This window comes from Chlorocebus sabaeus, chromosome 1 (genome assembly GCF_047675955.1).
Source record: "Chlorocebus sabaeus isolate Y175 chromosome 1, mChlSab1.0.hap1, whole genome shotgun sequence".
Lineage (NCBI taxonomy): Eukaryota > Metazoa > Chordata > Mammalia > Primates > Cercopithecidae > Chlorocebus > Chlorocebus sabaeus.
This window is the reverse complement of record NC_132904.1, coordinates 5,489,725-5,505,106: the sequence shown is the minus strand read 5'-3', so window position 1 is coordinate 5,505,106 and position 15,382 is coordinate 5,489,725. Positions and strand designations below refer to the sequence as shown.

The 15,382-nt window shown below is 60.3% G+C and overlaps 1 protein-coding gene across 9 annotated transcripts in view; it reads left to right on the top strand.

The window, feature by feature from the left end:
- The first annotated feature begins 532 nt into the window (after nt 1–532).
- TPCN2 (two pore segment channel 2) overlaps nt 533–15,382 on the top strand; it is a 51,583-nt gene continuing 36,733 nt past the window's right edge. For 2 of the 9 annotated variants that reach the window (XR_012090572.1, XM_008019560.3), the window contains exons 1-6: nt 535–750; nt 5,606–5,670; nt 6,289–6,365; nt 6,743–6,920; nt 9,174–9,290; nt 14,972–15,078. Coding sequence is in view for 7 of the 9 variants with exons in the window: in XM_008019560.3 (XP_008017751.3) it covers nt 642–750; nt 5,606–5,670; nt 6,289–6,365; nt 6,743–6,920; nt 9,174–9,290; nt 14,972–15,078 (653 nt within the window). In the remaining 2 variants the exon portion in view is untranslated. Of the gene's footprint in view, nt 751–5,605; nt 5,671–6,288; nt 6,366–6,742; nt 6,921–9,173; nt 9,291–14,971; nt 15,079–15,382 lie in introns of all 9 variants that reach the window. The other 7 variants (XR_005240552.2, XM_073009752.1, XM_008019624.3 and 4 more) reach the window with 6 other exon arrangements.

Sequence of the window (15,382 nt, the reverse complement as noted above, 5' to 3'; positions counted from 1 at the left end):
TAGAAAACGAATACAAGGTCTTTAATGCATTAATGTTGAAAACACTTTTTATATATGTTGTAATTGTTTTTTAAGTGTGTCATGTGTTTTTAAACTCTTCCCTTAATTATATTGAATCCTCCTAATTTCACTATCAGAGGGTAAACTCCAGTTCCATTCTTGGGGGAGTCCTTTGCAGTCACCCCAGGTACTCAGTATTCACATGCATCAGAATCACCCCGAATGCTTGTTAAAACAGATTCCTGGGTGCTGCCCGCAGAGGTGCTGATGCAGTAGGTTTAGAAGGGTCCAAATATTTGCATTTCTAAAATGTTTCCAGGAGATGCTGAAGCTTCTGGCCGTCAAGACAATCCTTTGAGAACGTATTTCCTCCCCAGCACTAGGCCCTTCAGCCCCAGAGCGCTGCCTCGCCCTGGGTGGAAGGAAGCTGAGCTCCACCCCAGAGGGGCGGGGCCCTTTAAGCTCCGCCCTACGCAGTTGGCCCGGTTATCATTGGCTGGGAGTGCAGGGATCCCCTGCGTCACAGTGCCGTGCGCTCCCCGGCCAGAACGCCTGGGGCGGGGGTCTCTGCGCCTGCGCAGTGGAGCTGGGCGCTCTTGAGGCTTGTTTCTAAGGGTCGGGTCCCGCGTGCGGGCTACCGGATGGCGGAACCCAAGGCGGAGTCGGAGCCCTTGCTGGGCCGGGCCCGCGGCGGTGGCGGCGACTGCCCGGCGGGGCTGACCACTTGCCGCAGCATCCAAGTCGGCCCTGGTGAGCCGCCCGGACCCGGGGAGGGGACTGGCCCGGGAGACCGGGGTCGCGCGTGGGGGTCCCGCTGTCGCAGCACCCAGCGTCCTGCCGCGCGCCCCCAACAGGTTCGAGTCCGAGCGGGGCCCGGGCCGCGCCGGGCGCCAGGGGAGCCGGTGTTCTGAGGGCTGCGTCCTGCGGACCCGGACCGGGGTCGGGGCAGAGCTGAGATCGCTTCCGTGTCGCTTCCTGATCCCGACCAGCCGAGCGGAGAGGCCCTCGCCCAGCCGTGGGCAACCCCGAGGGAACCGGCCCCCTGCGGCAGGCAGGCACCTTCCGTGTGCCCAGGCGGGCCCAGACCCCATACTTCCCAAGGGTCGCCTGATTGGCTCAGAGGAGGCAGCACTTCGATTTTTCCCGTTTCTTCTGGGAAAAGCAGAGGCTCAGAGAGAGGCGTTACCCTACCCAAGGTCACACAGCCAGTAAGTGGCAGAGGTGGAATTCGAACCAGCTGGGAGCTAGGAGTCCTTTCTTTGTAGGGTGCCTTTCCCAGTCCCACCTCCTGTGGGGCTGGGGTGGGCCCCCTAGACGGTGACGGCTTCCGCGCCTTGCTCTCAGCCAGCCCAGAGCCCCCTCCCCACTCCCTCCTGCCGTACCTGTTTTTTGTCCTGGTCTGAAGATTGCTGAATCCCCCCGAGGGTGGGGTGCGTCCGCCCCTCGCTGACACCAGGGGAATTAGGTTCTGGATTAGAGGTGGAAGGACCTTAGCTTCACTTTATAGATGAGGAAACTGAAGCCCAGAGAGGTCCTGAGACCTGCCCAAGGTCACAGCCCTCTGTGCTGGTGCGGCTGCTGCTCGAATCACTCTGAGAATTCACACGTGGCCGCTTGCCTCTCTGGCCTGTCTTTCCTTCTTTCCTCCTGTGTCTGGAAGGAGCTGGGTTGGAATACTGGTGCCACCCACTGTCAGTGGCATATGCCCATCCATGGAGTAATGGGGGGCCAAGGAGGGGACCCTGACAAGAGATGAAAAACCAGAGACTGAGGTGGCCACCCTGTCTGCTTACCTCAGAAGCTGCCTCCAGGAAGTTCTTCAGGTGCTTCCTGGGACCAGTCAGAAGGGAGATCTGCAGGGAGCAGCTCTGGCAGGCCCCTTGATGAGACGCCCAGCATATGGCAGCGTTCAGGGAACACAGACTTTGTGTCTAGGATTCTGGGCGCCTTTCTGGGGCTACCCTGGCTGTGTGACCTTGGCAGTTGCTTAACCTTTCTGTGTTTTTTTCGAGACAGAGTATCACTTTGTCACCCAGGCTGGAGTGCAGTGGTGCGGTCTCGGCTCACTGCAGCCTCCACCTGCTGGGTTCATGCTATTCTCCTGCTTCAGCCTCCCAAGTAGCTGGGGCTACAGGCGCCCGCCACCATGCCTGGCTGATTTTTGTATTTTTAGTAGAGATGGGGTTTCACCATGTTGGCCAGGCTGGGCTCACACTCCTGACCTCAGGTGATCTGCCTGCCTCGGCCTCCCAAAGTGGTGAGATTACAGGCATGAGCCACCGTGCCTGGCCCTGCTTAACCTTTCTGAAGCTCAGTAAAAGGGAGATAATACTAGGGACTGCCTTGTGGGCATTGTGAGGGTTCAGAGAGCATCCAGAGTTTGTCTTCTGCACAGGGCCTGATGGACTGGGGTGGGGGCCAGTGGCCATCCTGGGTAAGCACCGTGATCACTGCAGGTCCTGGCCCTGGCAGGTGAGACCTGCTCTGCTGGGCAGTGTGGCTGACGAGAGGAGGTTCTCAGGGAGCGCTCTTTGTCCCTCTGCTGTGGCCTCAGCCAGGGCTTCTGAGAACGTGGACAGGACGCTCTGTGTTCCGAATCTCCTTGGCCAGGGTCCCCAGCAAGACTGGTAGACTATGGAGCCATGGAGACTCCCAAAGGCCCCTTCAGTGTCCGTGCCGGGGCCTGTGCCAGACTTTGAAATGAAGGCCCTGTGCTCTGGTTCGCAAGTCCTGTGGTTGGTCTCTTGCCAATGGGTGGTGGGGGGCTGCTGCTGTGGGCGCCTTGAGGACCCCAGTGGACCCTGCTGTCGGGTCCTTTTGACTTAGCCCCACCTGACGGTGCTGGGGTCAAAGGTTGAGGACAGTTGTTTTCTGTTGTTTCTGGGTCAGAAAATCACACTTTTACTGATTATCAAAAAAGAGGACAAGGGATTACAATGCTCTAGAGCCTTTCAGAGTAACTGAGTGCTTATGAAGGGCTCACATAGCAAAGTACTCTGGCTATGGTAAATCATTCAGTCTGTACTTAGCTCCTACTGGGTGGGAGTCCACAAGGACCTGGAGCACTGAGAGGTTAAGGGACTTGCCCAGGGTCACACAGGATGCTGGTCAGGACCCTACACAGGTTGTGCAGCCTGGAGCCTGGAGCAAGAGGGGAGCGGGAGCTCAGACCTGGATGTTGTGAGGCAGAGGCTTGGGTTAGGAAGCCGTGTCAAGGCCTGGTGTGCTGGATGCAGCGTCTCAGCCCCTGTTGTCCTCTGTGCCCTGCAGAACCATAGGGTGATGGTGTGTGGACAGGTGATTGCCCTCCAGGGTAATGAGCTCAGGCGGGGCGAGCTGCCCCAAGGGAGTTCCTGGACCCACACACTGGGGGATGGTGCTCCTGGCAGAAGCCGCAACCTGAGGAAAGGGTGGGAGGCTTTGGAGAGCATGGCCTTGGCAGAGCCAAGTTCAGAATGAGTGGCACGGAGGGTTGAAAGACAGGAGGGGGCAGGCCGACAAATGTGGGAACCTGCAGTGCCAGGCCAGGGTGGAGTGTGGGCCTGGAATAGTGGGGACCCAGGGGAAGCTGTGATGTGCTTCTGAGTGTTTGGAGCAAGATTCTCGGGCTGTTGCAGGGTGAAACGGAGGATGGCCAGACCCAGAATTTTATAAACCAGCAACCAAAAAGCCAGGCGAAATGGAACCACAAGCGGGATGGTTCCAGGGGTGCCCACCACTGTTGGCCCGGGATGGCTGGCTTGGGTGGATGTGAGCACTTTCCATGGTCCTGGGGCTGGAGTGAGCCCTGGAACTCAGCAGCTTGTCTCTTGTCTAAGAAACTTGTATCACTAGATCTCTCCTGGTAGAGATTCTATCTTCTCCCAGGGAATTTGGTAAGGTGGGGCCTTTCAGATCACCTGCCCCCCAGGCTCCCCTCGGGGCTGTTCGTTTATTCATGGGATACATCAGCTTTGAGTCCTGTGTGCTTGAGTTTTGGGCTCTGCAGATACAGCAGGGAGCAAAACAGTGTGGCTTCTGTTCACGGCGATCCCAGGATGTGCTCAGGGGACATAAACAGTAGCCACTTTCAGAGCTTCCCTGGGGAGACATTCGGCTGTCCTCAGAGTGGGTCTCGTGGCTGTGCACGTGGGTACCAAAGCCGCAGGGAGGGAAGGCTCTTGCTTCCAGCAGTGCAGCAGGGCCGAGCAGAGCCAGTGGGGGTCCGGTCTCCTGCCTCTGTCTGGGACCCCCACATCTCTAATCCGTCTGGGGCCCAGCTGCCTCTACCTCATGCCCCCAAGCAGCTGCCTCCCTAGGGATGGCCAACAGAGTGGGCAGGTCATGGCCTGGACCTCTGCCCGGGGACCAGGACCTCCCGAGGCCTCTGCTGCTGCCTCCCGTGTCACCACATTGTCTTGGTGCAGCTGTGGGCCCCAAGGGGCCAGGTGTAAAACCCGAGTCTCAACTGAAAAGGCAGCTGCTTCACCCTCTTCCCGGGCTGGGAGGTGTCAGCCTCTGCGGGCTCCTCAGTTGCTTTGGGTTGAGCGTTCCTTCTCCCTTGGCCTGCTGAGGAGCAGCTCTGCAGCGAGGCCACACAGGTGGCATGTGCCTGCGATGCGGGTGGGTGGCCCGGGCCTCCCGCAGTGGCTCAGTGACTGACCAGGTGTGCCCGCCGGCTGCTCCATGGCGGGCAAGGGGCTTGTGGGCAGGCCAGGATGCTGGGCCTTGGCTTCTGTGCCGCCTGACTTTTCCTGAAGGCCCCTCCTAGTCAGGAGCCACTGCCACCTTTGCCCAGGCCTGTCGGGAGGCTCCACCCTGCTTGTGCTGTTGGTAAAGGCGGGCGACCACCCTTCACCACAGAAGGCACCGGCGGAGGCTGGAGGACCCGGGCGTTCCCAAAGCTCTGACCCTGGGAGTGATTTGGGTAGGCTTGCCTGGGCCCATGGGCCGGGACAGTGAGGGGACGGAACCTGGGTAGCTCTCATGAAGTCTCACGGCGGTGCCTTCGGGTTCTAGATGCCAGTTCTCCCTGTCGGTGTTGAATCTGAGGTCTAGTTTGATGGGGGTGGGTGGGACACTGGGTGCAGTGTCCTGGCTCATGAAGGCTGTGCAGGAGCCAGGGTCGGGCCAAGCAGAAGAGGGCTGACAGCAGCCCCGTGTACCGAGCATGCTTGGGGAGTGTGGCAGGGGGCTCTTGCCTTCCTGCGTTGCACCTCCCAGTACCCTCTGGGGAGCCGAGTGGGTGGCTGTGCATAGCCCCACTTGGCAGAGGAGGAGCCAGCCACAGCCTTCCTGCTAGCATGTGGAGGAGCCGGGCTCTGAACCCCGAGTCTGGCGCCGGGGCCCTGCAGGACGCACTGCTTCTCACGGGCTTGCTGGGTGTGTGTGCTGCAGGCGGAGCCGCCGTGCCCGGGGCCTGCCCTGCGCACGTGATGCCGAGGCACTTACCTGGTTTGGTCCCGGTCCCGGGCAGGCACTTGCAGCCCCACTGCTGGGTGGAGTCATCTTTTTACACATGGCCTTGGGAGGAACTGCAGCCGGCATCTTTCCTCGATCCCAGGTGTCCTGGAGGGTGAGGCCATGTCATCCTGCTCGGTCACCTGATGTCCCCCTCTGCCTGCAGGTGCCGCGGCCAGGTGGGACCTCTGCATTGATCAGGCTGTGGTCTTCATCGAAGATGCTATTCAGGTCGGTGGCACCTGCTCCCTGTGGCCTGACCTGGGGGGTGGCCACCCTCCAACTGGCTCGCCCCTCCAGGGGCGACTGACTGGGGCCAAGATCTCCATTGCTGGACTGTAGGTTAAGAGAATCGAGGGCGGAGCCTCTGGGCACGGCTCTCCATTAGTCCCCGGAGAACTTGTTTTCTGCATCCTGGATGCATTTGCTGCTTTGATGCACTGTGTTCTGAGGCCTGTTGGGGACCACCCCATTCTAGGTCCTGGGTGGGGGTGTCTTGGAGGATGGCATGGCTGCATGGGGCGTGGGAGGGTCAGCCTTGCACAGAGAAGGGAGAGCCTCACAGGCAGACACAGGCATGGCCGTGCCCTCAGCAAGTGTTCCCTGAGCGTTTGCTACACACCCACCCGCCCTGGGTGTGTGGCCTGTGAGGTCTTGTGTGTTGGGCAGACCTCATGGTTTGTGATGGTGTGGGCCTGCTGGGTCAGGGCCGGCCATGTCCACACACTGAAGCGTCCCCTGTGATCCACAGCCTGAGACTTGGGCCTGTCTCATGTGTGGTGTGGGGCTCGGGCCACGGCCCACCCTGCACGCACCCCTGTCATGCCTCATGTGACTTTTTGCTTCCAGTACCGCTCCATCAATCACCGGGTGGATGCCAGCTCGATATGGCTTTACCGACGGTATTACTCGAACGTCTGCCAACGGTGAGAACGCACCCATGTGGAACTCACGGTTCCTGCCGGCTTGCGTGGCAGGGGAGGCTGGCCCCTACCTGGGGATCACCTGGTCTCAGGGTCCAGGCAGGCTCCCTGTTACATAGATAGGGCGGTTACCATCGTCCTCTCTGGAAAGGAGACGGCCTGTGATGGAAGGCTCCTTGGACAACAAGCGTTCCTTTCTGGAATGCTGGGGTTAGCCCTCGGTAATGGAGCTTTGAGCAGGTTCGTGATCTCCCCAGTCACGAGTGTCCGTGCTCTGGCAGTGCCAGCTCCCGCGCTTCAGACCGGGGAAGCTCCTGATCAGCCTCTGGGCCCCGAGGGCTGCCGACTCCTGCGTTTTCATGTTTCTGTTCCTTTTCCAGGACTTTGAGCTTCACCATCTTCTTGATCCTGTTTTTGGCTTTTATCGAGACCCCATCCTCGCTCACCAGCACGGCGGATGTGCGCTATCGCGCTGCCCCCTGGGAGCCGCCCTGCGGCCTGACCGAGAGTGTCGAGGTGCTCTGCCTGCTGGTCTTTGTGGCCGACCTCTCTGTGAAGGTGAGGCGGGTGCCAGGCCCTCTACGTGCTGCCCAGGCCTCCCAGCGCCTGGCCGCTGCTGTCCTGGTTTATTGCTGATTCTCTGGAGCGAGCTGCCTTTTCCCCAGAGTTTGCACTTTGACCCTGTGAGGAAGGCACACTTTCTTGGACAAGCAAGCGCCTGAGGCAGAGGCTGTGTCAGCTGCCCTCCCTTTCCACCATGCAAACCCGGTGTGCCGTCAGCTCTCCTCCCTCTCCACCATGCAAACCCGGTGTGCCATCAGCTCTCCTCCCTCTCCACCATGCAAACCCGGTGTGCCGTCAGCTCTCCTCCCTCCCCACCATGCAAACCCGGTGTGCCGTCAGCTCTCCTCCCTCTCCACCATGCAAACTGAGGCCAGTGTGCCCTCGTGGGTGGCGCAGGCTGGCAGGGCCTCTGAGAATGGTCCAGGGTCTGTAGTGCTGCTGTGAGGAGAGGTCCCAAGTGAATAAGTGAGGCCCAGGCGGTCCCTCCTCAAGGCTCACCGTGCCACCCCAAACAGAAGAGGAGAGGAGGCGGGCGTGGGGCAGAAAGGGGTTTCTTGTGCACACAGCAGCTGCTGCATGTTTGACTCTGGATTCTGCCTGTGACGCACGTCCTCCTAGAAGCTGGAGGTGGGGCTTTGGTGCTCACCTAAGCTTCTGAGCCTCGTCAGAGCCTTGGTGACTTTCCAGGGAGGTGCAGGCTACGTGTTCTATTTTTGTCAAACAGTGATTCCAATGCCGCGGTCTCAGGAGCCCCCACATCCCTGCCCATGGTGTTAGATCAGGCCCTGGCTGCAGCCTTCCTCAGCGCCAGCCCTGCCACTCCTTGGGCTTGGGCTCACGTGGCCTCCCGGTCGCGTGGGGCCTCTGCCCGGCGCTGCCCTGTAGTCCCTTGTGGGCAGGGCAGGCTGTGTGCTGACCAAGGGTTGTGGCTGGATGCCGGCGTGTGTGATTGCAGGCCCCGGGCAGTTTCTCGTTTCTTCCTTTTTAGCTCCTCATGTGGTTAGCAGGTCTGGGGGTTTTTCAACTGGAACTGAAACTGGCAAGAGGTTGTTAATAGCGGTTTTTGAATGGTTGGTGTGTTTGAGATGTGTCAGAAGGTGAGAGAGGGTACATCAGCAAGCTGTGACCTCTGGCGGCTGTCTTTTATTTTATTTTATTTTATTTATTTATTTATTTATTTATTTATTTATTTATTTATTTATTTTTGGAGACAGAGTCTCGCTCTGTTTTTTGAGACAGCACTTGCTCAGGCTGGAGTGCAGTGGCATGATCTTGGCTCACTTCAACCTCCCCCTTCCTGGGTTCAGGCGATTCTCCTGCCTCAGCCTCCCCAGGCGTTGGGACTATAGGCGTGTGCCACCACGCCTGGCTTATTTTTTGTATTTTTAGTAGAGATGGGGTTTCACCATGTTAGCCAGGATGGTTTCGATCTCCTGACCTCATGATCTGCCTGCCTCGGCCTCCCAAAGTGCTGGGATTACAGGCGTGAGCCACTGCACCCGGCCGTCTTTTATTTATTTATTTTTGAGACAGAGTCTCGGTCTGTCGCCCAGGCTAGGGTGCTGTGGCATGATCTCAGCTCACTGCAACCTTTGCCTCCCGGGTTCAAGTGATTCTCCTGCCTCAGCCTCCCAAGTAGCTGGGATTATAGGTGCCTGCCACCATGCCCGGCTGATTTTTCTATTTTTGGTGGAGGCAGGGTTTCACCATGTTGGCCAGGCTGGTCTCAAACTCCTGACCTTGAGTGATCTGCCTGCCTTGGCCTCCCAAAGTGCTGGGATTACAGGTGTGAGCCACCGCCCTCTGGGGACTTTCTCGATGGTGGGAAATGGCAGTTAGGTAAGGGAAGAACAGACCAGACCTCACTTCCCAAACTGCCTTGCTGTAGCGGCGGAGACCTGCCCACTGAGCCGGTACTCTTCTAGCCTTTTCCAGAATGCATTCCTTGTCTTCTCAGCCTGCACAAGGTGGTTGGTTGCATAGGCAGAACAGGCAGGAGCCTCCTGTTACTGATGAGGACCAGGTTAGAGAGCTTTGGTGCTGCTTGAGGCTGCACAGTGAGTCCCTAGCAGGCTTGGGTGGGAGCTCGGGCCTCCTGACCGCTGCTCAGCATCCCGTGGGGACCACACTGTTGTGGGGGCACACCCTGCTCTGGTCGTCTGGTCCCTGCCCTGCGCACCGTCATTCTCTGGCTGCAGGGCCAGTGTGTGGGGCTGCTTGCTGCTCACCCGCCCGTCTCTGTTGCAGGGTTACCTGTTTGGGTGGGCCCATTTCCAGAAGAACCTTTGGTTGCTGGGCTACCTCGTGGTGCTGGTGGTGTCTCTGGTGGACTGGACCGTGTCCCTGAGTCTCGTGTGTCATGAGGTAGGTGGTGAGGCGGCCCTGAGACAGGCGGAGAGCTCTGGGGGTGGCGTGGGTGCAAGGCCCACAGGGATGTTGGGATGGAGCCCTGAGCCCGCCAGCCATCCTGCCCACCCGCCCAGCACTGCCCACCTCCCGCGGCACTTCTTCACTTGTTGGCTGGGGAGCCTTGTTCCCGTCTTGCAGATGAAGGCCCGGAGGGCTGGACAGGCGCAGGGTTCCTCGTGGCTCACCCTGTTGGTGAGGGCGGACCTGGGAGTGAGATCCCGGACTCTGGCCTCCCAGCTCTCCACTTTCTAGCTGAGGGCCTCGTCCGCCCAGCGCCCGACGAGAGCGCCACACCAGGGCCTCACCATGCCCCACAGTCACAAGCCCCAGGCTCTGTGAGGCCTGACAGTGAGAAAGCCCCCTCACCCGGCCACACTCAGCTCTTTCCACCGCAGCGTCTCGGTTTCCCCTCAGAGCACCCAGAAGCGCCCCCTGGGCTTTGGGAGAACAGAGCGGGAAGAGGTGGGTGTGGAGTCAGCAGGATCCACTGGGTCTCCTCGGGAAGCAGAGCCCCGCAGGTGCCCTGTGGAGAGAACGAACAGAGGGCCTTAAATAGGTGCCGAGAAACCAACAGTGAAAGCAGCCCAGTGGAACCCAGAACCGCCGGAGCAGCCCCACCCCTGGGCAGGGCACACGGGGGAGAGATGGGGGTTGTTAGCACCCGGAGGCCCAGGGGAGGGGCCCATAGAGCTGGGACCTTGCCCTCTGCCCTCTGGGAGGGGGCGCTACCCGGCGGGCGCTGGTGCCTCCCAGAAGCTCAATGAGGTTGGTCCCAGCAGTGCTGATGGGGAGGCTGGGAAGCTCTGGGTGCAGCCTAGTGAGTGCGTCTCCTGTCCGCCTGCCCCAGGGCCCTGCTGGCAGGACCTGGTGGGGAGTAGCCGCTGCAGAGAGCTGGAATGGGCGGCGTCGCGGCCACAGCCCGGCAGAGCGGAAGGGTGGCTGGAGGGCAGCCCCACTGTGCTGCTGTGGGGCCTCCGTGGCCGCCTCCTTCCTGTCTCCCTGACCCGGCAGCGTCCCGAAGCCTCCTCCCTGCACAGGAAGAGCCTCTCCCGTGACTGCCCCAGCAAGGGGAGCGGGGACGGCCCTCCCACCGCCATTTCTGAGTTACGGTCGTGGCAGCTGTATCATGTTTTGTAACTTACAGGCTAAATTGTAAGCCACACCAAGAATCCTTATATGAAATTAGGATGGGGAAGGAGACAGGAAAAAGGGACACAGGTGTATGTTACAAGCAAGGAAGAAAACAAATAAAGGCCTGTTTTTGTACCTGGCCGTGGGCCCTTCCTGGATCTCTTCTGCCACCTGCTCTGTGCTCCCTTCTCCTCCGCCAACTCCCCAGCTGGCCCTGGTTTTTCACCTGGCACAGGGACTGGACCTTCCTCCCTGAGGGGCCTGAGTCCTTGGTGGTCCTGCCTTTGGAAGGCTGGAGTTCTTTGCTAACTTTTCCTATGGGACATAGGAGTAAGAGGTGCCCCAGAGGACCCCACTCAGCCCTCCCTGCTGTTCTCAGTGGTAGCAGCCAGCCTGCCTGCTCAGTCCGCTGCACAGCAGCCCTCTTCTCATGAACAAGCTATGGTCCAGACCACTGGCACCAGCGTGTATCCTGATGAAAGCATCCCCACCTTGGGAGGGGATATTTCCAGACCGGGGACCCAGAATGGGCGAGGTGGGAGGTGGAAAGCTGGCCATCCCCCTGTGCCTCTTCACCATGTTCACTCCCATTGCCCTTGCCTGGGTCCCAGTGGGTCCTAGCTGGGGAGAGACAACCCCGCCCAGTTGCCTCCAGTTCAGATCCTGTGCTGTGCCCTGTGACCCTAAGCCGACAGCGTTGCTGAGTCTTCCTGAGGCTCTGGGACCCTTCCTGCAGCCAGCTACTGTGGGGCAGTGCCAGGGCTGCCCCAGCTCTTCCACTGGAAGCAGTATATGCAGGGCTGTGAGTGGGACATAGTGCCCCACTGAGTTCATTCCCCAAGTTCTGGGATGGTGCTGGCAGAGACGTTGGGGGCAGGGCAGGCAGATTCATAACCTGCACGCCTGTCTGTCCCGGGAGGACAGATGAGTGCCGGTTATGGGCAAGGGCCCCTCTGTTGCCGGGGGCTGTCTTGGGCCGGTGCCGGGCTCTGTCTCTGGCTGAGCGGCTGTGCTATTGGCACCAGGCATAGCCTCCGTGTCTGTCGTGGTGGCCAATTTGTGTGTGGTGGAGGGAGTTAGGAGCAGGGTGGCTGAGGGAAGAGGCCCAGCTGCATCTACAGGACGCCTCGTCCTGGCCAGAGAGGCTCCTCTCCGCGGTGCCCATGGTGGACGTTCATGTGGGGCCTCGGCCCCTCACGCCACGTGCCGTGCAGAGCAGCTTGTTCAGAGCAGCTTGTTCAGAGCAGCCAGTCCACATGCTTCCTCCCAGACCTCGTTCCCAGTCTTCCATCCTCTCTTTCCACGCCCCTGTCCTCCACCTGGGAATGTCCCCTTTCCAGTCCACGCAGGGGACCGCCCACTGCAGAGCTTTGCCTTCCGCAGCGTCCGTGCGGCGCTTTCTTGTTGGAGGCTGAAATGCGCGTGTGTGCGTTTCTGGCTGGACTGGCCGTCACTCAGCACATCTGCAAACCAGGCTTGAGGTTTTCCTCTGTGGCCAGCTGTCCAGTCATACAGAACTCCCACAGGCACTGGGCGACTTGCAGGGAGGACCGGGTGCCCCCAGCCTTGTGACCGGAGGAGCTGGATAACACCTGGGCTGCCGGTCACTGTTGGGTTTTGCTTATTCACTTTGTCTTTGCCAGGGCTGTTTGGACGTGGTTTGACTTCAAAGCCTTGGGTCTGAGGGTCCCAGGGGCTTGACTGGCATTGTGGTTGGTTGTCCTTGAAGGCTGGTCACCTGGATGTACCTTCCCATCCTCATAGAGGCCTCACAGCCCCAGCTGTCAAGGGAAGGCCCTCAGGGTTGGGCTTTTGCGTCTGGGGAAGCTGTTCTGTGGTCTGTGTCTGACTACAGGTGAGGGTGCAAGTTCCTGGGCAGGGGAGGCGAGCCAGCAGCACCTTCAGTGTCTTCCTGGCCTGTAGAGGGGCTGAGAGAAGCCTCTGTTATCAGGCCCTAAGACCAGAGTTTCCAACCAGTGGGCAATGAGTGGGTTCCAGGTGACCTGGGCGCACAGGGCAGGAGCCAGAGCCCTGAGCCGTTCTCTGTTCACCGCTGTTCCCTTGGCCTTCTCAGTCTTGCGCCAGGCCCTGGGGTCCGTTTTGAGGGTGATGATTCACTTGGAGTGAGTGCTGGGGATCAGTCACTTGCAGACGTTCCGGAGGGCCTGCTGTGCTGCTGCCAGGTGGACCGTGGTGAACAGAACGCGCAGGTCTCTTGTCCTCTGAGACCCCCTTCCGGAGTGACAGAGACACTGCCAGCGCACGGAAGTGCCAGATACAGAGAGTGATTCCCGAGGGTGGTGGGTGCCGTGCCGGAGAGGAGCCCGGCAGCCCTGGCAGAGGTGGTGGTCTGCAGGTTGGCAGGGCAGAGACTGGCGGCTGGAGGGCCGTGGCCTCTGAGGCCTGGGAAGGGGCTGGACTGACTGGCCGGGCCTGCTCTGTGGACCCTGGAGGCCATGGGCAGAGCCGTGGGCAGCTGTCGGAGTGTTTTGGTTTTGTGCAAGGAGCTGACAGCCCTGCGTTTCTAAAACAAGGCACTGATGAGGAGGCAAGACTGCAGTTGAGAGCGTGGATTTGAGATTGGCAGGCGCCAAAGTGTAAACGTGATACTCATGGGACTGAATCCAGGTGTGAGGCAGAGAGAGGAGGTGGGGACAGGGATCGGGCAGTGCGGGGGGCCCACAGGGCAGCCGGGAGCACCGAGGTAGCTGTGTCTGGTGCCGAGGGCGCCAGGCAGGATGGGAAGGTTATCATGGGGACCCCCAGGTGGGTCCCAGTGGCCAGGAGGGGAGGATGGGCTGGGACAGGAGCAGGGGAGGAGGGTGAATAGAAGGGAGGGTAGGGAAACGTGGCATGATGGAAGCTGTGAGAAACTGGTGTGTGGTGGTTGGAGCAGGAGGTGGTGATTGAACCAACACTGAGAAGACTGGGGTGGGTTGACAGACTGTGGGTGGGCACTTCTGTCCTCCCAGGAGGAAGGCAGTGAAGATGGGAATACCTGTGAGAGTGTGTGTGTGTGGGTGTGAGTGTGTGTGAGTCTATTTTGCGTGGCCATAAAGCAAGACCTGAGGCTGGGTATTAATAGAGAAGGGGTTTATTTGGCTCACGGCTCTGTAGGCTGCATGGGAAGCATGGTGCTGGCATCTGCTTCTGGTGAGGCCTCAGGAAGCGTCCACTCGTGGCAGAAGGAGACGGGGAGCGGGTGTGTCACATGGCGAGAGAAGCCTGCAGACTCCTTTTAACAACCAGATCTCTCGAGAACCCTCACCTGAAGTCATTACCGCAGGGAGGGTGCCAGGCTGTTCACGAGAGATCCACCCCATGACCTAGATCCCTCCCGCTAGATCCTGCCTCCAACACGGGAAGTCAGATTCAACATGAGATTTGGAGGGGACGCACGTTCACACCGTGTGAGGGTTGGGTGTGGGAGCAGTGAGGCTGGAGGGCGCTGTGTGAGTGTGGGGGTGTGGAGGTGGGGCTCGTGGGGGCAGGGTCTGTGCCTGGGAGGGGAAGGCTTGGAGCAGGGGTCACACTGACGCCGTATGAGTGAGTGTGGGAGCGGTGAGGCTGGAGGGCGCTGTGGATGTGGGGGGGGTGGTGGAAGTGGGACTCTTGGGAGCAGGGTCTGTGTCTGGGAGGGGAAGGCTTGGAGCAGGGGTCACACTGACGCCGTATGAGTGAGTGTGGGAGCAGTGAGGCTGGAGGGCGCTGTGGATGTGGGGGGGTGGTGGAAGTGGGACTCTTGGGGGCAGGGTCTGTGTCTGGGAGGGGAAGGCTTGGAGCAGGGGTCACATTGATGCTGTGTGAGGGTTGAGTGTGGGAGCAGTGAGGCTGGAGGGCGCTGTGGATGTGGGGGGGTGGTGGAAGTGGGACTCTTGGGAGCAGGGTCTGTGTCTGGGAGGGGAAGGCTTGGAGCAGGGGTCACATTGATGCTGTGTGAGGGTTGAGTGTGGGAGCAGTGAGGCTGGAGGGCGCTGTGGATGTGGTGGTGGGGGGTGGTGGTGGAAGTGGGGCTCCTGGGGGCAGGGTCTGTGTTTGGGAGGGGAGGGCTTGGAGGCAGGGGCACGAGGGGAGGCGGGGTGAGGGGTGAGGGGTGGGGAGGCGGGGATGGTACCCTAGGAGGCCAGGTGTGCTGGGCAAGGCAGGAGGGTCCCAAGGCAGGCATGGGGCCGCCACCCTTCCAACTGTGTCCTGGGTGGGCAGAGGGGAGGATGACCTTGGACAGGGATGGGGACAGGTGTTAGGACTGGGGAGCCTGTGTATGCAGCGCCCAGGAGTTGGGAGATGGGCAAGGGGGAGGCCTGCGACGGGGAAGGACTGCGGATCATGTGACCCGGAGCAGGTCTCAAGGCCAGCTCTGGAGCTAGGCCCTCCACTCCGAGCTCAGTGACTGTGGAGTGGCCTCCAGGGCACCGGGGTCTCTGACCTGTGTGCCCACCTGGGATGGTCGGTGGGGGTGGAACTAAGCACTGCACGTGGTGCTCAGCTGCCCGGATCTCTTCCAGCCTCTGCGCGTCCGCCGGCTCCTCCGCCCCTTCTTCCTGCTGCAGAACTCCTCTATGATGAAGAAGACCTTGAAGTGCATCCACTGGTCACTGCCGGAAATGGCCAGGTGGGCGCTTCGTGCCCCGGGCTCGTAGGGCTGGGAAGCGGCTCTCTCTGCCCCAGGCCATGTGGTTGCAGGCAGGGCCCATCGGAGTCTCACCTTGGACTGCCTGCTCCGCATCCCTGGCTGGCTGGTGATGGTGTGGGGAGGCTGCTGGGGGGGCGTTTGGGGTCTCAGTGGTTCCAACAGTTCCCCAGAGGCCTCCCAGCAGCCTTCGACCTAGACCCGGGGCTGCAGACACTGTGGCCCCAGCTCAAAGGCTGTGAGTCCCCTGGGCACTCTCTCCGATGGGTCTCCTCTTGTCCCCTCT